This window comes from Mytilus edulis, chromosome 6 (assembly GCF_963676685.1).
Source record: "Mytilus edulis chromosome 6, xbMytEdul2.2, whole genome shotgun sequence".
In the NCBI taxonomy this organism is placed as follows: domain Eukaryota; kingdom Metazoa; phylum Mollusca; class Bivalvia; order Mytilida; family Mytilidae; genus Mytilus; species Mytilus edulis.
In genome coordinates this window covers 1950616-1974745 of record NC_092349.1, presented here as the reverse complement: position 1 = coordinate 1974745, position 24130 = coordinate 1950616, and the positions used below count along the sequence as shown (strand labels likewise).

The 24130-nt window shown below is 30.7% G+C and overlaps 1 protein-coding gene and 1 long non-coding RNA gene across 2 annotated transcripts in view; one reads left to right on the top strand and one right to left on the bottom strand.

The window, feature by feature from the left end:
- LOC139526917 (uncharacterized) overlaps window positions 1–16078 on the top strand; it is a 33448-nt gene extending 17370 nt beyond the window's left edge. Inside the window, exons 6-9 of the mRNA XM_071322076.1 lie at window positions 4778–4984; window positions 7421–7489; window positions 13111–13188; window positions 14358–16078. Of these exons, the coding sequence (XP_071178177.1) occupies window positions 4778–4984; window positions 7421–7489; window positions 13111–13188; window positions 14358–14452 (449 nt within the window). The 3' untranslated portion in view covers window positions 14453–16078. The remainder of the gene's footprint in view (window positions 1–4777; window positions 4985–7420; window positions 7490–13110; window positions 13189–14357) is intronic.
- A 4867-nt stretch (window positions 16079–20945) lies between these two features.
- On the bottom strand, window positions 20946–23871 carry LOC139526910 (uncharacterized). The gene is made up of 3 exons (XR_011665220.1): window positions 23729–23871; window positions 22548–22660; window positions 20946–21254 (listed from the first exon to the last, which is right to left on the bottom strand). It is a non-coding gene; the product is annotated as an uncharacterized lncRNA (long non-coding RNA).
- Window positions 23872–24130: the final 259 nt, after the last annotated feature.

Genomic DNA, 24130 nt, shown 5'->3' with positions numbered 1-24130 from the left:
TTTCATTTGTATCTCTTTTCTTGTCTTGTAAAAACTCTTCATCTCCACAAATATTCTCGTTTACCGGCATGTCAATTTTTGTTTGTTCAAACAGCTTGAAGCGTCATAAGGCAAACGTCCACACTTTCGCGGAAAAACTCACTTTAGCCTGCCACAACATCGCATTTTAGCGTATACCATTGTACTTTAGCGTGACCATCGCACTTTAGCGTCCCCATCGCACTTTAGAGTCCTACATATATATATATAATACATTGATATATATATATATATATATATCTGGATCTGGTGTACAAAAAAATATTAACACCTTATGTTTGTGGCATAACATCGTATTAAATTTATATTAAGATCCATTTTGTTACATCTTGTGATCAATTTTATTTGGCAATCGCCAATGGCAGCCAGCAGGGTTAAAGAACATCAGTTGTTCTACCTGTTAGTCAAATGCGTTTTGTTTAAATATACTTCTTCACTTTTTTGATCTTTTGGAAAATGTTGTTTGTGCTGTATTTAGAACCTTCTATAACGAAATTTGTTTTACATGCACACGTATAAAAATTGCGCATTTTATCCAACGCAATCATAGGTTTGAACGTAGTTTTCAATTTAGACTCGTATATATATATATATATATATATATATATATATATATATATATATATATAGGCGTAAAAAATAATTTTCACATGTGCAGATATATATATATTCATTGAATTAAATAATAAAATAAGTAAAAAGTTAACAGTTCCATTCTATCGATTTCATCCTTCCATTTGGACTCTTTAGGATAACTGATGTAGTGTCGCTATAGGCGATGTCGTTAAGGAGGTTTATGACATTCCGCCATTGTTCATTATTAAAAGTTATCTGGATTTAATTTCGATCGGAACGTAACGTTATGAAATAATGTTCCATCTCTTTTCTATATGCTTCATCCCGTCTACATTTAAAAATAAGCATTATTTGAAAATGCTTTTAACCACAAGTGTCAAGATGGGCACTAATTGGCTAATTTCTGTATTGTGGGTGTTTTATTTGTTCTTTGTGAACTTGCACCCGTTCACAGAGGCTATTCCCGGTCTGTCCAGTATAATTTTCGTGACAACCAGGACATGTGACACAGTAAATAAGATTTGTAACGTCTTACAAGTCATATAGGCTTTCACATGAAATTTTTTGCCATCTTTAAATGATTTCATTTTACCCGTTTCTAAATATTTTGTTTCTTGACCGCAAACACAGCATCTTGAATCTCCGCAAGACTTTTTTTCAAAGTCATTAACCTTTGGTTCGAACCGAGCTCTGGTTAAGTGTTTCTTTAAGTTTTTAGGTTGTCTTCGGCTGTAGATTAAGTTTCCTTCCGGTATCAATTTTTTCATAGTTTCACTTTCGTGTAGAATCGGGAGGTTTGATTTAATTGTATTAAAAACGTTTGGTAAATACAGGTCATGTGTTTTTCATCCGCGTCTTTCACTTTCAGGGTTCGTAATTCTTGAAGTGTCAATAGTTTAGATTTTCGAATTCCACTTTCCATTAGACCCTCTGGGTATAACTGTTGTGTCAAATAGCCTTTTAATTCCTTCAAACGTACTTCTCGAATGTTATCGTCAGATACTATAGCACAAATCCGCCTGGCCATACAGTAAGGTATATTTCGTTTTGTATGGGACGGATGACACGAATGAAAATTTAAGTATTGATGGTTGTCTGTGGATTTATAATAAATATCCGTTGTTATATGTCTGCCTGATTTTAAGATGAGGATATCCAAAAATGGTAGTTGTGTGTCACTGGTTTCCATGGTGAATTTAATCAACAGATGTAAGGATTTGATTAGATCTTTAAATTTATATAAATCTTTTTCTGATCTGCTCCAAAATATTATGCAGTCATCTAAATATCTTTTCCAAAATTTAATGACATAATTACAGAAATTTTGATCGAATTGGACAGATATTTGTCGATACATCTGTTGCTCTTAAGTATCCCATCACTAAATTTGCGTATGTGGGGGCAACTTAATAGTTCCCATGGCTGTACCTTTAATTTGTCTGTATTTGTTTCCGTCAAAATAAGATGTATTTTCTTCCAGAACTATTTTGGTAGCCTCTAGTATGAAGTTTGTTTCAAATCTACTGTCAATTTCATCCCGTTTTTCTTGGATCCAGTATTTTACGGCTGTAAGACCTAGATCATGGGGAATATTTGTGTATAAACTTGTAACATTAAAGCTTGTTTATAGTGTTTCTTCCAGAACTATGGCAGGAATGTGATTTAAAAATTCCATATCATCTTTGATATAACTTGGAATTGACGAACATAGATGTTTGATAACAAGGTCGATAAAAAAAACTTAGTCTTTGAGTTAATGATTCTGGTCCAGCTCAGCCCATCCCTAGATTTTCAATGCAGTTCAACTTTTTCCATGAAAAAATGATGGAAAATGATGGAAATTTCGTTTTTTTCCATGGATTTCCATGGAATTTCATTAAAAAATATTCCATCATAGATGGAAAACTTATATGTGTTACTTATTCCATCATTTTCCATGATAAGATGGAAAACTTTCCATGGAATTCCATGGAAAAAATACTTTTTGGATGGAAAGTAGACTAATAAAACTTTGTAGATGGAAAAGAAGATGGAAAGTGGACTTAGAATATTTTTGAGATTGAAAAGAGGATGGAATCTGGACTTAGAATATTTTTAACATGGAAAAATTATAGAATCTTAACTTAGAATATTTTTGAGATGGAAAGTCATGGAAAAAATGTACACACAAATTACATTCATTAATTCTTTATCATGAATTAAACATGTGAGCCAGTGAAAGAAATGCCATCTGTTTTTCATAAGTCTTTGTGTAGAAAACAGGAAGTGGTATGACCATACAGTGTGAGGCCAAATGAGGGTAGCACATGGATTTATACATTTTAGTGCAATTATTATTACTTAAAACATAAAAATGGTAAATAAACCAAAAAAAATGGATAATCTTTTATTAAAATATATATAAAATATTCAAGATATAGGTAAATAACAGTATTCAATTGGGACTCTTTTAAAAGAAATCAGATAACTCCTCATACAACCCCCAACACATTGAAAATTTGAACTGGCAATGGATATGCAGGCAAAAAACAAAGATGTCTTCTCTCCTGAACAAAATGTAAAATTTATATTGGCTGTAGATTAAATAGTTCCAAATAGTTCTTGACATCGAATAGTGCAGATTTATTCTCTGATGACTTGCATTGACTGTTGGATTTAGGAGCATTTCTTGTGGTAAGTACACTGAATTACATTCTACCATTTTGAATGTGTGCAAGTTCCTTTAGTTCAACATAATAACATAATGAAAACACCTATAGTAGATTTTTCACTTATAATTATTATGATTGGGTATTAAGACAAGACAAACTGTATACATGGTATATAGTGTATTATAATAACTAATAATCCACTAATGAAGTAATTTGGTTATAAAATTTAAGATCTGTTGAAATTGGTTGCCAATGAGAAATAGATTCATAAAAGTAAAAAAAAGTGTATCTTTACAGCAAACTGCAGATCAAAACTAATAAGTTCTAAAGATATGGACAATACCAATGAAGACATTTATATACAATAATTATGAAGAAAAAAATATTTAGGACAAAGACTAAAGTTGTTATCCATTATTGTGTTATAAAGGACATTATTTAAAGAATATATCTCTTTATTTATATCAGTTAAATTATTTTTAGGTATCATAGGAAGAACTGAAACTCCAAATAAATGGTTAATGCTGTTCTTCAAGATGGATCTACTGAAGCCTGGTGTTGAAAAAAGTGACATTTATAACCTTAATTTCTTGTTATAAAGGCAGTGCAAATTTTGAAAGTTTTTGCTTGTTTATTGTATTTATTATAATACATCAAATGAATTTGAATTAAAGGTTAAAATGATGGTTTAGTTTTATTGCTTATTACTGACCAATGCAAGACTCAAAAGACCTTTTTTATCAAACCGAAAAAAGCATGGCACCTAAATTTTATACCTTCATTATTACAGGTACAGTTAAACAGGGTATATAGCCAAAAGGTTAATTTGAGCAATTCATTTTAAATGGAAATGATGGAAATATTTCCATGGAATTCCATGGAAAAAAAACTCTGGAATATATTTCTATGGAATTCCATGGAAAATGTTTCAGATGGAAATATTATTTCCTTTTTTTTCTCTTTTTATTTTCCATGGATTTCCATGGAAAATAGGTTCCAATACTCCATGGAATTCCATGGAAAAATATTCCATGGAATTCCATGAAGTTTTCCATGCTAGATGATGGAAAATCTAGGGATGGGTATAATTGGTCTTAATTTCAAATCGGCAGGACGGAATGTTTCAACAATGTGCATTTATTTAAAATTTGGTTCTGCAAATTAGAAAATTTGAAATACTTTTGATTCTTTTCAATACTACAATAGAACAAAAAGACATGGAGAAAGGGATACCATACTGAATATATTTTTGTTTGCTGAACATGAAGTAGAATTTTTAAATTTTAAGGCCAGATATCATTTTAAAAATATCGAGATGTGGTAATTTTAGGTAACTCTACGACATTCAACAATGAGAAAAATCTATTATATACTGTGGTAATTACAACATTAAAGAACAACAGAGATTTGTCAGATGCTTATAGAATCTTGAGCCTAAACATAGACTTAAAATGGCCAGCTATGTTCCAGTTTAAAACAAGTATGATTGATAAAAATACTTTTCATTATAGAAAATCTTAAGAAAATAATTTCTTTATTTGCGGAACCAAACATGAACTTGAAACCAAAAGACGTAGCACAAAAATGTGGCCTTGGACAATCCAAAAAAGCCGTCAATAAGTTGTTATATCATCTGGCAAAGAAAAAAGTATTAGCCGTCACAACTTCAGACGGCAAAGACCCTAAATGGAACAAAGATCCATCAGCTCAGTATAGTGGTAAGTGATTTTTCTTCAAATATTTCAGATAACATCTCTGGTCTTGTGGAAGTGTGTTTGTCTCACATGTTTGAGTTTTCGGTTTGAAGACTTTTAAATTGATATTTGCTGTTCTCCTCTAAATATATACATATAAATATATAAATATAAGCACACAGAGCGAAGACTAGTTGGATCAGAGTCAGAATAATAAGTTCAGGTAGAGTGACGTGTCTTCCTGCTGACTGTTATTTTGTGAAATAGAATGATATTAAAAATCTTGATTTGGCTCAGCAAGTCAGTATAGTCTATCTATAATGAACGATCAATATTCAAATTAAGATGTAGTATGATTGCCAATGAGACAATTCTCCACAAGAGAACCAAAATGACACAGAAAATTAACAACTATAGGTCATAGTACGACCTTCACCAATGAGCAAAGTCCATACCGCATAGTCAGCTATAAAAGGCCCTGAAATGACAATGTAGAACAATTCAAGCGAGAAAACTAACGGCCTTATTGATATAAAAAAGTGAACGTCCTTGGTGGCAGTGTGGTCTATGTAATCAAACTAGCCTGTCAACAATGACATTGAGGTTGTGAGTTCATATCTCACAAGTTGCAGGTATACTGGACTTCAATCTTAATTGACTAGGATTGTTAGTTTTCCCACCAAAAGTCATAGCACACTTTTGTTAATTAATGAAGCTCCTTATATAAAATTAAGGATATGTTAAACATATGATTACATATGACAAAACTTAAGTTCAATAGTGAAGTATATGTAATAATGCAACTAAAGGCAACCATACTGCCTTCAACAATAAGAAAAAAAACATACCATACTGAGCATGCTGAGTTTATACCTTTAAAATGGCTGGACATGAAAAATACAAAAGAATTTATTTGAGAAAACTAAACATGCTTTTGAAAGGGTTAATTCATGATGATTCATAACAAAGTAATTTACAAAGAACAGATATAATAGACATGAACCAACAATGACCACTGAACTACAGGCTCTTGACTTGGGATACGGGTAGGCATATATGATACAGAATGTAGCAGATTAAATAATTTGGAAGTAGCCAACCCTCCCACAACCTTGGACAGAGGTGTATCAGTACAATATAAGAAAAAACTATAAAAATCAGAAAAAAGTGCTTAACTAATCAGATCAATTCATGAAAACAGAAAAACATCTATCAAAACTCTTAGCAGGGTACAGGTATGTATTTGTTCATCCGTAAAAACATGGAATTTCTCGCTACATTGAAGACCTGTTGGTGACCTTCTGCTGTTGTTTTTTTTCTATGGTCGGGTTGTTGTCTCTTTGGCACATTCCCCAGTTCCATTCTCAATTTTATTTGTTTGATTTCATCAAAAATTGAATAATTGGGGTTCTTTGATGTGCCAAATCTAACTGTGTATGTAGTTTCTTTAATTTTTAGTCCCGTTTTCAAATTGGTCTACATTAAAGTTCAAAGGGTCCAAAATTAAACTAAGTTTGATTTTAACAAAAATTGAATTCTTGGGCTTTTTTGATATGCTGAATCTAAACATGTACTTAGATTTTTGATTATGGGCCCAGTTTTTAAGTTGGTTCAAAACAGGATCCAAAATTATTATATTAGGTATTGTGCAATGGCAAGAAATTTTCAATTGCACAGTATTCAGCAATAGCAAGAAATCTTCAATTGCACAGTATTGCGCAATAGCAAGAAATTTTCAATTGCACAATATTGTGCAATAGCAAGAAATTGGAGTTATCTTTCTTTGTCCAGAATAGTAGTTGAATCAACTTAAATCATTGTTTTATACAATATGAAATGTATATTCACTTTTACTACCAACTGATAAATTAAAACAATCTTTACCATTCAGTGATAACAAGCACTTTTTTTACATTTTAATATTTTATTATGTATTTAGATGAGTAGTTATTGTTGCAAACTCCATTAGTAATTTGAATTGAGATCAGTTTTGGAATAAGTTAAAGGGGGATGTGAAAAAAGATTAGGGGGGGTTCAATTTTTCTCATTTCAGATTTCCTAAATAAAAAGAAAATTTCTTCAAATTTTTTTGAGAGGATTAATATTCAACAGTATGGTGAATTGCTCAAAAGCAAAAAACAAATTTTATCATAACTAATTTGTTTTTTAAATAGATATTTGACATGTCACATATGTTACATATGTTGATTGGTCAAAGAAGGCGTCCAGAATCAATTTTATCAAACTATCTTCTGTTGTATTTTTCTGGATGCTTTGTTATATCCTCTTTCTGAATCAATTATTTTTTCAACCTGTGTCACATTCTAAAATTTAACTAGGATGTCCCATTTTATGTCATGGCTTAATGGACAGACCCAACAACTAATAGAAAAATAGTTTGATAGCTTGTTTGGTCAGTATATCATGTATATGAAACAATTATGTAATTTGCTTTTGTAGAACGAGATTTACAAGAATGGGCTGCAGAAATCGAATATGGGAACACAAGTTCCACTACCACAACTCCAGGTGAGTTTTGTGCTATAAATCATGAAAATACATATAAAACAATTAAGCTCACATCAACAAAAAATCTTTCAATTGGTTGATGCATAACATTATAAATGTTATATTATAAATGTTGTTTTGATGTCAAAAACAGTTTATTCAAATATATATATGCAAGTATTTGCACTCAACATGCTCAAGTAATAGATCTTCTGAGTAAGTAATCAAGAACTTCTTGCTGTCAATCATTTGTCAATATTAATTAATCACATTTCCTGTGACACAATTTAATTGGGTACCTGTAATCATAATAATTGTGTATATATGACCTATATTACATTTTTAGCTCACCTGGCCGAATGGCCAAGTGAGCTTTTCTCATCACTTGGATTCTGTCGTCAGTCGTCTGTCGTTGTTGACTCTTAATAAAAAATTTCCTCTGAAACTACTGGGCCAAATTTCACCCAAAGTAGCCACAATCATCATTGGGGTATCTAGTTTAAACAATGTGTCTGTTGACCCGGGAAACCAATCAAGATGGCTGCCATGTTTAAAAATAGAACAATGGGGTAAAATGTAGATTTTGGCTTATATCTCTGAAATCAAAGCATTTAGAACGAATCTCACATCGAAAAATAGTCAGTTGACCCCTTGAGGAGTTATTGCCTTTTATAATCAATTTTTAACCTTTTTTTTTTTAAATTTTTTGTAATCTTTACATTTTTAAATGTTTTATAATGTCATTTCGGGGCCTTTAATAGCTGACAATGCGGTATGGGTTTTGCTCATTGTTGAAGGTAGTAAGGTGACCTATAGTTGTTTAATTCTGTGTCATTTTGGTCTCTTGTGGAGAGTTGAACATTGGCAATCATACTACTTCTTCTTTTTTTTATTTTTACAAAAACTTCTGCTCTTAAACTATTAAGTCAAAATTTAACCAAACTTGTCCACAATCATCAGTAAGGTATCTAGTTTAAAAAATGTGTCTGATGACCCGCCCACTATCCAAGATGGCAGACATGGCTAAAATTAGTACTTTAGGTAAAGTGTCTTTTTTGGCTCATATCTCGGAAACAAAAGCATTTAGAGCATATTTGACAAGAGGAAAAGTTCATTAGGTGAAGATCTATCTGCCCTGAAATTTTCATACCAATCAGGCATCCTGTTGTTGGGTTATTGCCCCTGAATTGGTTATTTTTAGAAATTTTTGCAGCTATTAGTTATTATCTTGAATATTATTTCAGAGATAATTTGTAAACAGCAATAATATACAGCCAAGTAAGACCTACAAATAAGTCAGCTTGATCAAAATGGTCAATTGACTCCTTAAGGAGTTATTATCATTTATAGTCAATTTTTGTCGAGCCTGAATGTTCATTAAAGTAAGATCTGCAAACACATCGCCATCACCACAACACAATTTTGTCATGAATCCATCTGTTTCCTTGGTTTGATATGCACATACACCAAGGTGAGACACACAGCTCCTTAGATATGTATAAAAATGTAGAATCACAATTTTTTAGTGATGGCTGAATATTCAGACTACTTTCCATGTAATGTAGGTGTAAGACAGGGAGAAAATTTATCTCCCATACTTTTTTCCATTTATTTAAATGGTTTAGAAAGCTTTTTTCAGAACAAAAATATAAATGGTTTGAAATCTTTATCAGATCAAATAGAGAACGAACTAAGTTTGTATTTAAAACTGTTTGTTGTATTGTACGCAGACGACACTGTACTTATTTCAGAAACACAAGCAGAACTACAAAAACAATTAGACGCTTTAAAAGAATATTGTGATATGGAAATTAAAAGTCAATGTCCCTAAAAGGAAAATAGTAATTTTTTCTAAAGGTAGACAACTACAAAATGTTAGGTTCACATATGCTGATATTGAGTTAGATATTGTTGAAGAATTTACATATCTTGGTTTATTATTTTCTAGAACAGGAAGTTTCACAAAAGCAAAAAATTGGTAGATCATGCTAAACATTCATAGAGAAAATCGTATTTGTACTTTGTGCAATTCCGGTGACATTGGCGATGAGTTCCACTATATTTTAGAATGCTCGGCAATAGACAATAATAGACAACTGCTACTAAAGCATCATTTTATAAACAGACCAAATATTTTAAAATTTCAAGGTCTAATGAATAGTAGCAACCCGTCTGAACTAAACAATCTGTGCAAGTTTATAAGAATTATTATTAAATGCCTAGAATCTCCTGGGTAATCACTTAATGTTTCTATTTTACATTTGTATTTAAAATTTATACTATGTTAATTTATTTGTATATGTCTCTGTACCATTGTACTTTGGTTTATGAGAATAAAGATATATATAACAGACTTAGATAAAAAAAAAATGACGATTATACAATATGAATGAGTTAAAAATGATAAACTCTTGCTCAGAAGACTTAAGTTTATGATATATATGTTAGCGGCAATAAGTGAAATCAGGCATTAAGCTTAAATCCTAGGCAATAAGCTAACGCCTAGGCATTAAGTTATTTCCTGAAATCTGATGATGATTATTCAACCTATTGCCGAACACAGTTTAAGGCAATAAGGGAACTCTGGAATTTATGTATATGATGTGATTTATTCTTTATATAAAATAGTTTCTTCATTATACTCCTAATATTACATGTATTACTATAAATTCATTAGACAGATCTTCAAATTTTATTTTGTAATTTTAATAGTTTTAAAAAAAACAGAATTAAGAATTATTCTTCTGACGTTTCAGTCACGTTGAAACCTCGTAATGGAATTATTTCCAAAACATGTGATACTAGTGGAAAATATCAAATAATTTAAAAAAAAAATGTATAGGTAATCAAACTTAATTCTGTGAAAAATTGTGTATTTATAATAAGAAGTTTTTTTTTCAAATTTCATTATCAATCAAGTCAGTATGTTTATCCAAAATTTTGAGAAAACGGGTAAGGGGTACAAACAATGATTCTACCAGAAACATGAACAAAAGTACATCCCATATCACTTTTTTCTTTTCAAAATTCTTAGATATGTAATTTTTCAATCATTTATAACAAAGAAGCTGAAACTATATGCATTTAGTGCTAAAAAAATCTACAAAATTTATTGACAGCATGGGAAATTTGACACGAAAAGCCTCAAAATATGATAAAACTGTCTTATATTAACACATATAGTTTTCTTAAATGTATTCAGATTGTTCTACTTCATCTTCATTGAAAAAATGAAGACAAAAATGTTGGACTGTGAATTTTTCACGTAATTAGACCAAAAATAGGTAAAAATTGATGAAAAATGGGAAAATCATCCAAATTGGGTACTTTCAAAGGGCCGTAGCATAAAAAAGGAGTGCACCACCATAAGATTTTTTCTTCACCCATTATTGTTTACAGTCATATAAATCCCCAAATCAGGTTAAGAAAAAAGTTTAATTCTAGAAGTGTTTGGCTAAAATAAAAAAGTTTTTAAAAAAGTGATTGTATCAAAAAAAAGGGGTGGGTGGGGGAGATTCTGTAAAATAGCTAATATATTTTTTTGAAATTTTCTACCCTTCACTTGTCGAGCTGGTTTGAACTGATAAAAAGTAAACATTGTTATGCTATTGTTTCAGAAAAAGGGAGAAGGTTTGGATCCATTAAAACGTTTAATCCCGCTGCAAATGTTTGCAGCTGTCCTAAGTCAGGAATCTGATGTACAGTAGTTGTCGTTTGTTTATGTAATATATACGTGCTTCTCGTTTTTGTCGAGCCTGCAACTTTTGTTGCAGAAAGCTCGACATAGGGATAGTGATCCGGCGGCGGCGGCTACGGCGGCGGCGTTAGCTCACTTCTTAAAAGCTTTATATTTTAGAAGGTAGAAGACCTGGATACTTCATACTTTGTATATAGATGCTTCATGTTACGAAGTTTCCGTCAGTCACATGTCCAATGTCCTTGACCTCATTTTCATGGTTCAGTGACCACTTGAAAAAAAAGTTCAAATTTTTTGTAATGTTGAATTCTCTCTTATTATAAGTAATAGGATAACTATATTTGATATGTGCGTACCTTGCAAGGTCCTCATGTCTGTCAGACAGTTTTCACTTGACCTCGACCTCATTTCATGGATCAGTGAACAAGGTTAAGTTTTGGTGGTCAAGTCCATATCTCAGATACTATAAGCAATAGGGCTAGTATATTCGGTGTATGAAAGGACTGTAAGGTGTACATGCCCAACTGGCAGGTGTCATCTGACCTTGACCTCATTTTCATGGTTCAGTGGTTATAGTTAAATTTTTGTGTTTTGGTCTGTTTTTCTCATACTATATGCAATAGGTCTACTATATTTGTTGTATGGAATGATTGTAAGGTGTACATATCTAGCGGGCAGATGTCATGTGACCCTGACCTCATTTTCATGGTTCAGTGGTCAAAGTTAAGTTTTTGAGTTTTGGTCTTTTTATCTAATACTATATGCCATAGGTCAACTATATTTGGTGTATGGAAATATTTTATGATCTTTATGTCAGTCACGCAGGTTTTATTTGACCCTGACCTCATTTTCACGGTTCATTGCACAATGTTAAGTTTTTGTGTTTTGGTCTATTTTTCTTAAACTTTAAGTAATGGGTCAACTATATATGTTGTATAGAAGCATTGTTAGCTGAACATGTCTGCCTGGCATGTTTCATCTGACCTTGACCTCATTTTCAAGGTTCATTGGTCTTTGTTTAGTTATCTTGGTTAATGTTAAGTTTATGTGACAGTTGTAATAAAGCTTAGCTTTACACCTAGGACTATCAACATAATATCAATGATTAGTATAGAAGGCGAGACATTTCAGCGTGTGCACTCTTGTGTTTATATAGATTAGACCGTTGGTTTTCCCGTTTGAATGGTTTTACACTAGTTATTTTGGGGCCCTTTATAGCTTGTTGTTCGGTTTGAGCCAAGGCTCCGTGTTGAAGGCCGTACTTTAACCTATAATGGTTTACTTTTTAAATTGTTATTTGTATGGAGAGTTGTCTCATTGGCACTCACACCACATCTTCCTATATCTATTTTTATTACTAAGATATGATTTTTTGCTCACACCATTTTCCAATTTTTTAATTGGATACGTAAATTTTCTTTGTTAACAGTTCCACAAATTGTGATAACAAATGATTTTAACACAAATTTGTATCTCTTCTAAAGTATTATCTGATGAGTTTTGACATAAATAACATATTTTAAAAGTGATTTTAATCCAGTAGATTCAAACTTCAGTTCTTATAATGTTATTTAAATGAATAAATTTCTTTTATTTTCTCGCATTTATATTTTAGGCATTAAGCTTAATGCCTGTACACAATTTTCAGGATTTAAGCTTAAATCCTAGGATTTAAGACTAATGTCGAACATTATTTAGGCAATAGACTTACTACCTAGGCATTAACTTATTGCCTAGGATTTAAGCTTAATGCCTAATTTCACTTATTGCCGCTAACATATACATACATTGGTTTAAGAATTGGATAAACATCATTTTTCACCAATCACTCCTTTCATATGACTTTAAACTTGGTAATTATTAAATAATATTATATTATCCATATATACATGATATATGCATTGTACTTAATCAAGAAATTTTTTTTTTCATTTTTCTTTTATAGTTGTAAACGAACACCACCATCATAACCACCACCATGTACATAACACAAACTTTCAGGTTGGAGAAAACAATGTTATGAGTAAATATCAAATTATTATTTATTTTAAATAATAGATACACATCTACACTAGCCAAGGGTCATTGTCCACTCCCCTTCTCTCCACCCTTTGCGGATTAAGCCAACATTTATGATAACAATATCAGTTGATTAAAGTCACGCATATTCTAAATATATTATTCTTGACAAATGGCAGCACTTGAACCTCTCTTCAGTGTGAAGGTGAAAACATTGTATCATCTAGAGTCTACAAATTTGGCAATGCAGGTAAAGAAAATATATGTTGCCATTCAAACATTTGTGCATGAAACATATACAAGAACTTCTATTAGTTGATTAAGAACATTTAGATTGTCACTAAATATTGTTGCATGTTTTTAAGGATTAAAGATTAGTTCCACTGTCAGCATCATGAGCATATGGCAATTTTTTACCTACATTTACTACATGATCATGTTAAAGGCACTTTTTAATTTGATCATTACCTTGTGGATCCTAAATTATTGTATGAATTTATCTCCTAATCCTCCAAATGTGGAGAGGAGTGACGTGGGTTGTAATCCTTGGCTAGCAAAGATGATAGATATATAGATCTAGGATTAATTTTTAACCTACCGGTACATCTTAAAAAATATTGCGGTTTAGGTAATTGTGAATATGAACTTTCTTTGTACAAGGGCCCTAGGTGGCAATGAGGAGGTCAAAGTATTTCATCTTTGTTTGTTTGACCCATATCTCAAATCATATGGCAAATTCCAAAATAAGGATTGCTAAAATTAATGCTAATTTGTTAAATATGTATAAAACCCCTACAAGCAGATTTGTAGTATATTTCAATGAGATTGTAATACAATATAAAAACTAGAAAACTGACATCTCATCTATACAAATTCAAGACTACAGTTTGTATAGAAACAATAAAAAGAAGATGTGGTATGATTGCCAATGAGACAACTATCCACAAAAGACCAAAATGACACAGACATTAACAACTATAGGTCACCGTACGGCCTAAAAAAACTAACGGCCTTATTTATGTGAAAAAATGAAACAGTTTGTTTTTTTTGTTTAGAACATGCTCATTAGAATTTCAGTAGGATGATATAAAACTATTTGAATTATTGATTGAGTTAATTCTATTGCTTGATTTATATATATATCAAATAGTAAAGAATTTCTTTTACTTTCAGCTTATAATCCAAAAATTCTGGAAGAAAGAGGAGAAAGAGAAGTGGAACAACCATCAGAAAATATTGTATGCAACTTACAACAGAATTCCCAATAATTTGTTTTTCCAAATAAAGTTATTGCCATGTGATATATACAGACAAACTATTTTTTATAATACAACTTCTTTTTAAAAGGAGACACTATGATAATGCTACTTTCTTGGCCCCTATAGGATTATAAATCTACTGCAGAACATTTCTCAGACATGTCAAATCGTTATGAAGAATAGTTGATCAAATATTTAGTTTTTTCTCAAAATTGTGTGCAGTGGGACTTCAAAAGTTTTGTAATTTATCCAAAATGTAAAATTTCCCAGAACATGGCAAAATTATTTAGACATATACCAGGGTTGGCAAAAACCCGGGTTTTATGAGTATTGCCCAGCCCAGTGGGAAATACTGGGAAAACCCGGGTTTTACTGGGTTTTACTGGGTAATACTGCGCAATACTGGGTAATATAAGATACTGGACTGAATTTTAAAGAGGATTCAGTATAAATCAAACACAAATACAATACATTTTAAATATATATAAACCTATTTCTAATTATAAATAAGTTTACTTGTTTGGGTCTTATAATGCATGTACAAATGTATACATTTGAGAAAGAATTATTTTAACAACTCTGAGTTTTTTTTTCAACTAAATATAGCAAGTATAAAGTATTTAACAATTACATGTAAGAAAAATTATTTTGAAATAATTTATATGTACAAAACTCATTAATAAGTAATTATTCAGATTAGAACACAGATATGTTTATATAACAATAATTAGCCTTTTCATTTCTATAAGAGTTTATGACAAGACCCTCTAGGGTGTTTGTTTAGCAATCATAATTGCATATGTAGCAATTTAATTTACAATCCTCATAAAAACTGCAATAAAATGTTTAGACTATTGACACAAAGCTTCAAAAATAACAAGGAATTGGGAAAATCTTGCATTTTACCTACATAGAATTTAATTGGAGAAGAGAATGAACTTGAATTTTTAATCTGCTAGAAATGACTCTCAATGGTTATCTGTATAAAATGTATATATTTAGCTATAATACTATGACATTACAACAAGTCTTTACTATTTTGTGTTGAAATAAGCTTTAAGATTGATATTGCCCAGTATTGCCCAGTATACCCGTTTCTGGGAGTATTGCCCAGCCCGGGAAAACCCGGGTTTTCCCGCCCAGTAAAACCCGGGCGGGTAATACTTTGCTAACCCTGACATATACCAAGGCTTTTCTTTACCTTTGTGTGTAAAATACCATCTTGAAGAAGGCTTTGCATCATATTTTTTTATTGAATCCATAATAAATATGCGTTAATTGAGCTTTATTTTCAATTATGTTCAGTTTTGATGATGACATCACACAGACATCATAAGTGATCTTTCTGCACTAATATGTGATGATTGTATCAACATGTTTATCCAAAAATCAATCATAAAAAAGCGAGATTGACCTTAATTGTTTTTTCAACATTATTTTTTTACTAAAGCCAAGTTGTCAGTTTACACTGCACTATAAGTAGGCATTAATCAGTTTTGATAGGTTGAAAAAAAATCTCCTTCAGTGTAGATTATGCATTAAATGTGTGATGTTATGTATTGTAAAGATAGGCTTAAAGCTTAAGCCATTTAGATATCAATTTGGAAAAATAGATATGAAAAGGTAAAAAAAAAATTAAAATCTTTTTCAAAATGTTTGAATAGTTTAATTATTAAATTTATTTTAGAGAAGATGATTTCTGTAATGTATATGATACTACCAATGAAATTTTTAATTTATGGACAAATTTTGTTTTGAAACCTTATCTTGTATATTGAAAATTAAAATATTATTTACTATTTTGGTTCTATCATTATTATTTTTCGGATACCAATTTGCATGCATTTTGGGAATACAGGTGAACCACAAATATAATGTTCAATGAAGCATAAATTTTTCTCAGTTCGAGATAATTTGAATCAATGATAATAAATTAATCCACAGTATATTGATTTGAAATATTTGCTCATATATGAATTTGTGTTTCTCATTTACATATCTGCATAATTGTATTTTATGTATATAAAGAATGCAGTTTAAATATCTTTGCTATAATATATTTCAATTATTTATTATAAATGAAGGCAATATTTGAATTTCATTGGCTTAACATTAAGTTTTAAACTTAATATCTATAAATTGAATGTAAAAGTAGGATATCTTAAAATAATTTTATCAGTATTATGATGTCTGACAGAAAGAATGATTGTTATCTAGTACACATGCTAATGCTTGCAGGTGTTCAATTATTTGAGGTACCTATTTAGAGTGAAAAGTAGCACATTGGACAAAATGTTCATTAAACAAAACACAAGTATGTCGTCTGACATAGAATCTGTATTGACACAAAAAAATTACTTTTGTTGTCTTGTGTCATCTTATGGATTGAATATGACAAAAAGCATTCACCTCTGTTGTTTTTGCTTTTGTCATCTTTAATGCATTTAAGATGACACAAAATTTTTACCTCTGTTGTCATGTGTGTCATCTTGAAAGCAGTAAGGATCCTAAGTAAAATGGTAATTTGTATTTTAATGGAATTCTAGGTTTTAAGAAAGTGTCTACCATGCATTTAATTCTTGACATCTCCAAGTGATTTGTGAAGTCTACCCCACACAAACATATAATTATGAGATAAAAAAATTCAAGACTACCACACATTCTATTGTTTAATCATGAACATATTTGTAAAAACCTTTGGACTTCAACTTTAGCAAATAAAACTGTCAAAATTGGACACCATGAAAAAAAAGTTAATTGTTAATATATGAAATATAAATAATATATTTAAAGAGTCCATGTATATGTAAATTGTGTTCAGTATTTGTAGTTACATAATGTTACAAGTTATAGTTAGTTGATCTTACTAGTCATGCTAGTAGTTATTGAGAAATATTGCTTTATTTGTTGATTAAATTTTTGTTTTTTTATTTATGATTTTAGTCCCTTTACACTTCATAAATTGTTTATATGTTTGTAATTTATTGATCTTTTAAGACATTTATGTCAATCTATAGTTCATCATTTCTACTGCAAGACAGTATAAAATGTATACAATGTATAAGAATCAATCACTTTAGAATTAGAATCCAAGATTCAATCGCCATTGTATGCCTAAAACACATTATACTACAATTATTTCACCAAAATCAGTAACATTCAAACTTTAATTAAAGATAATTGTCATCATGTATATAAGTTAAGGTGGTTTGCTCCTCTTAATCTTTACTTTTTGTGATCAGATATTCGAATCCTCTGGATTTATCCATATAGTTCTATTAAAATAGTTATCAAAGGTACCAGGATTATAATTTAGTATGCCAGACGCATGTTTCGTCTACATCAGATCAAATTAGTTGTAAAGCCAAACAAGAACAAAGTTGAAGAGTATTGAGGACCCACAATTCCAAAATGTTGTGCCAAATCCGGCTTAGTCTACTCCTGGAATAAGAAAATCCTTATTTCTTCGAGAAATTTAAAGTTTTATAACAGGAAAGTTTTAAACCCCTACTTTTATAAATTTATTAAATAAAAGTTTGATAAATATACAAGTTTGATCATATAACATTTTTTTATGATGGTTGAAATGATGAAATAACTGTTTTTTCATGATAATTTTCAAAATGTTAAAATGGTTGTCGTTTTGCAACACAACAATGTAAGGTGTTAGAATATTTTTTTTTTTTTTATTAAATACAAATGTTTATAATATATTAATCAATTATTAAGTGATTAAAAATAGTGCCATATGTTTTTTTATTATTTGTGTTTTATATTGAAAAAACTATATCACTTGAAAAATGTATTGCTTCCAAAACAGTTCGTACAAATGCAAAAACAAAAAACAAAAACAACATAGATTTATACATACTGAAAAGCTTTAGGACAGAAAGGGATACTGAAAGAAAAGGTAAATCGCTTGAGAACAACTTTGCCAGAGGAATTTGGAACCTTAAAAAAGTCCAAATGATACAAATAAATCCACCTTAAAAAATGATAACCAACAAGATATAGTAAACTGAGAAAGACACCAATCATAACACAATGTAAATCAAATCAAATTAGAAAACAGCCAGATTCATGATAAAATAACTAATAAACAAACAAATGAATATAGAAAGTCTTACAATAACAACACTTTAGGGACAGCTACAGTAAATTCATTGATCAAGTGAACATGTTTCGGTTCCTAAGGCATGAATATGACGATAACACTGAATAGCAGGCACTAGACAGAAGATCTAAGAGAATGAGAAGTTATCAAAAGCTACTACACAATGTAGGTGACAGCCAATCTTCAAACTAGATATCAATGCAATACTGGCAATTACCCAAACCATTGTAGACTTACACGTATAATCAACAAGCTGTAATTGTATTATGCTAATGCAACAAGCTGCTTGTGTCTATTCATTGATTCACCTCTGTTCGTCTCACATGGTGCATGTTCATGGTTTGTCTTACTTACAAATTCTTCAATATTTCAACTTTTATATACTCGGGATGTAAGTACTTATAAATATTCTTCATAAAGTTTTCACAAATGATAATATTTTGAAGCTTGTGTTATTTGGTAAGATTATTCATGTAGGGTACATGGTTCGTCGGCTAACTTCTACAGTTTTCAAGCTTAAGGATGTACTTAGGTGATCTAAGGTAAAATTAAATAAATCAAGAATTCAAAATTGATACTTTAAGCTGGAAGAGTATTAGTTAAGGATCTAAATAATTTAAAAATATTGATATTATTGGTATTTTTGGGGTCTCAAATCAAAAGAAAGAAATTCAAGAATCTGTTTAAATTTTGTCAAATGACCTTTAATGTCTTATGTTAAAAGATAAATAGGTGTTATGGGGCAAACTATTTAACCTTGTATCAAAACGAAAAACACCAAGAAGTTCGAACATTTGACACTTATTCCAAAACCTCACCGAAGTACATCCTTAATCTATTATGCCAAATAATTATATGTTCTTAAGATAACAAGAAATTGAAACAAAAGTATTTCTGCAATACTTTTTTCCATTTCAAAGTCAACAATTAAAAATGTTTTTACTTCATGTTTAATAAATCTTAAAGCTTACACAATCAATCAGAATTGATTTTAAGAAAAATTATTAATCATAATTAAAAAAAACAATCACTACCTCCAAAGTTGGACATCTTATCTTGAAATGAGTCATTCTCCACACACATTGTACACAAAGAGACGAATGTTGTATTTGCTGTATCATGGTATCACTCCTCTTGAACCAGCAAATTAGCTTTTTCTTTTTGTATGTATATGCTCAGAGTCTGCTAATATTATTTTTCAAAATAATAGATGAAACATGCATTTGTTATCCCCATGTTTCAATGTTAGCAATGTCTACCATCATACCCTACTGATGATTCGGGCTAATTTTTCAAAAAACTTTAATTTGTAGTTTCAGAGTAGAAGATGTTTGTTAAAGTAAATGATAACTGTCGACACCAACGACGGAAAACGGACGCCTAGTGATATGTAAAATCACCAAAATACTAAACTCAGAGGAAAATCTAATCGGAAAGTCCATAATCACATAGCGAAATCAAATGACAAAACACATCAAAAACGAATGAGGAATGTCCCTTATGAAGATAGTATTTGTGAAAGAAAAACGCCAATACACTAATCATTCATCAACTGTTATTTGCAAATTTTATTTACAAATGGACAGTGCATGGAAAACGTAAAAAAAACCTTTAGTAATTGGAATCACAAATCAAGTGATCTAATATAAGACTAGGAAGACGTATGGTTTGATTGACAATGAGACAAAATCTTCCACTAGAGACCAAATGACATAGAAGTATTTAATCATATACCACTATAAAATTTCATCAATTTCCAAAACCCATACTGTAAAATAATAAACTGATTTATATTAAAAAACAAAAATGGTATACAACAAAAATAGCTATCAAAGGTACCAGGATTTTAATTTAATACACCAGACGTGCTTTTCGTCTTAATAAAAGAGGGACGAAAGATACGAGAGGGACAGTCAAACTCATAAATCGAAAATAAACTGACAACGCCTTAAAATGAAAAGACAAACAGACAAACAATAGTACACATGACACAACATAGAAAACCAAAGAATAAGCAGCAAGAATCCCACCAAAAACTAGAGGTGATCTCCGGTCCTCTGAAAGGGTTGACAAATTATGTTCCACATGTGGCACCAGTCGTGTTGCTTACGTTATAAATCCGGTAAATAGTCTAATTCGGTAGGTCACATTCATGAAAGGGAAGGGGATTGTAGTTACGACATAAGACTCATCAGTGACGCTCAGTTCAAAAGAGTTATGAAGCCAAACGAGTACAAAGTTGAAGAACACCTTCTGAAGTCCAAATTTTATGGAGGTCGTTGTACAAAATAATATAACCGTGCAATTTTAAAAAGCAAATGCTAATATTTTGTGTTTTCTAATGACAGAATTACTTTAAGGGAATTTCTATAAATTCAACAATGGAAATTACGTCTGACAGATTTCAATTTATTCATGAAGAATTATCCGTACATATGAATATTGTATTTCCAGTTCACGTTTTTAAATATTTGAAGCAGAGCATGACAACTATCTAGAAAAAAATAACAACATTCTTTTGCAGTAATTATATGAGAAAGTATTCTGTGAGTTAAATCAAATTGTTCATATTAATCAACATTTGTTGAAGTTTCGTAGTCCAGGTAAAAAAAGTCCGTGGGAAACCTGCACTTCTCAAACATTCCAAGAATTCCTTGTCGCAGTTGCAGTTTTTATAATCGCAAGATCCAGGACTATCTGAAAATGAAAAGAATCTTTTTTTAATACCAATGCTGGTTGACAATTTAAGTAAAATGTGTTTGTGTGCAAACATGTAAGAATTCAAACTAAACTGTACGCTAAGATTGTTCCTTATCCCCGAAACCCGAATTGATGATTAAATATGCTAGAGATTACAATAAAAGGATCATTATTGTGGTGTTTTCAAAACAAGGTTCGCGTTAGACAGAGACAATTGTTTAAAGGGCCAGTACTCTACAAACACTCCTATCATACTATACATCTGCATAATGATTTAGTTCTGTTACTTTTAACACCGTTGAACTTTTCAACAAAATACGATATACAACGTAGAAGGAGTTGCGATGACATGATCGGTGAAAATAAGTTTAAACATTCTATGGTGACCAGGAATTCTTTCAAAACTTCACAAAACTAGTAATTCTGAAAGTTTCTTCCAAAACATGATGTTTGCAATTCATGATCATTTATTCTACAAAGTTTAGAGTGCTTTAGATAAAGGATAAATTGTATTTTACAGCATACTTAACTATATAACTTAAACCAACACAGAAGGACTAATCTACATGCTAGCAATTTTACCAATGCAACAACCATTAATTTCTTTGCACAATTTATAGTCATTGTACAGCTAGTGTCATCCTTTAAATTTAATTCATGATACAGATACATACATGTTTTGTGTTTACGTAGTATTTCAGTAAAAAGTCTTAGGAATAAACTTACTTGTTTTTACGGTAAGTAAGAACGTGTGGAGTGGGAAGCTTAGATATCAAGGCATTTTATTTTATATATATATATATACTTTGGCGACAAATAAATGAAAAATAGAGACCTTGAACGACACGTTCATATTTTTTTTTTAAAGTTGTGATAATCTCTATTCATATTTGGGCTGGATTTTTTTTTTAATTTGTTTCGTTATTTCTTTTTCATATAATTTTTTAACTATCTTTCACCCCCAATTATTCTCTTCTTTTTTCATGAACAGTCTATTCTATATTCTTTATTTTTTGGGGCATTTTATCTCTAGATCTATTGTGTATTGTGTTTGTCCACTATTAAAATATATACGGTAAACAAAAGGTGTGCGCGAGGCTAACAATTCGGGTACACAATATAACTAGGAGCATCAAAATCAAAAGAGTAAAAAAAACCTTTGCATAAGGCACTCCAAAACCCAAGTTTGGCTGACATTACTATGACAACGCTGTGTTTTCAATATGTTATGTAAACGTTGTATATTAATAATATAAAACTAATGTTGTTTTTGAAACTACATGTACTTACTTGTACATCTGATCGACACACTGGTCCACTCGTACCTGTAATCGTCTAGGTGGATACCACTACATCCATCCCGACTATTCTGATCATAACACCTATCATGTACCATACAACACCTACAAAGTATTCATTTATTTTTATTTTTTTTGTGTGTTTTGAAGGTAACTTGTGTAAACGTTTTTGATAAAAGAACATTTACGGGATTGAATGAGGCCATTCGCTTGTTCAATGTTTTGATATTTTTTCTCTGTGTAATTGGGATTTACAGGATAGATGATAATTAACAAAAGTCTAAGATATGGACAATAAACAAATAGAGAAAAAAGGAACCAAAAAATGGTAAGAGAATATCAGGCTGCTAAAAAATAAAGAATACATGGAGATAGGAATAGGCAACATATTTAAAGAACAACACATAAAACCGCAATCTCAGAGACTATTTTTCATTTCATAATAAAATTTAAACCAACAATTTTTTTTGAAAATTGTCTAATCGATGTAAGATAGGGATAAACATAAAGACCATTTATTGTTTTTTTTTTATAGCTTTCTGAGTCTAAAATCTGTAAATTCACAGTTTTCCTCTTTATCGTAATTGAGGTCATCATGGAGTGTTGCATTTGAAATTTATTTACGGATTCAGATTTGTGTATTTTTTTCCCTTTTTACCCTCACGAGTCTTATATCAAGTACCGAAACTGACAAAAGTGTTCGGGTAAGTTTGAACCGCAAAATCTTATATTGTAGAGGCGTGCAACAGGAACAAAAATGATCTTATAATTTAAAATTGATATGTAGATCTAAAGTCATAATCAGTACGCTTAATATATTCATAATACATTAGCGTCATAGAATAGACTTTTTTTTATATTACCGACGTTTTTCTCCAGAGTATATTTCTATTTCTATTTCTATTACTATAACTGCTCGACAGGTAACCTTCTGTATGGTATGACATTCTGGTACTCGGTAAGAAAGTGCAGTTAAAAGAAGTAAAATAAAGCGTATAATCGGTTCAATTGGGAGAAAAGCATATGTTTTATGTTTTCTATGCACAACAACATAATCGGAAAAAGGGTTAATTTTCTCCCACTTTGCACAGGTTTCTCATTTAATTATACTTTTTTAGATTGCTGTTACTCGCCTTAAGATGTTCTGACATTTGTAAAATAAGAGCAGCTCACCTATCAATGTTGTCTTGAGGTGTACCGCTTCCGCCAACTCCACACCAACATCCATAGTCTCGAAGATAATTCCCGAACGTATAACCCATTTCAAACAAATGACTGATCTGACTGTACATATTCAAGAATGACCTTTTGGTCCTGTCAGCTTAAATGAATTAGGAATATGATTGAAATAAACTGCATTCATTTTGTAAAATGTATTGTGAAATTCCGACAATGTTAGCCAAGACAGAGGTGATTTGATTTCTATGCACATACATTTTGTAAATCGAGTTTCTTGAATACCATTTGAACCTTTACTATATAATAGTCATTGTGGTAATATCTTTTTAGCACGGCTCGGTATTTATACATCCCCTCATTGTTTTATTGTGCTATATTCATTTTCTTGTAGTCGTT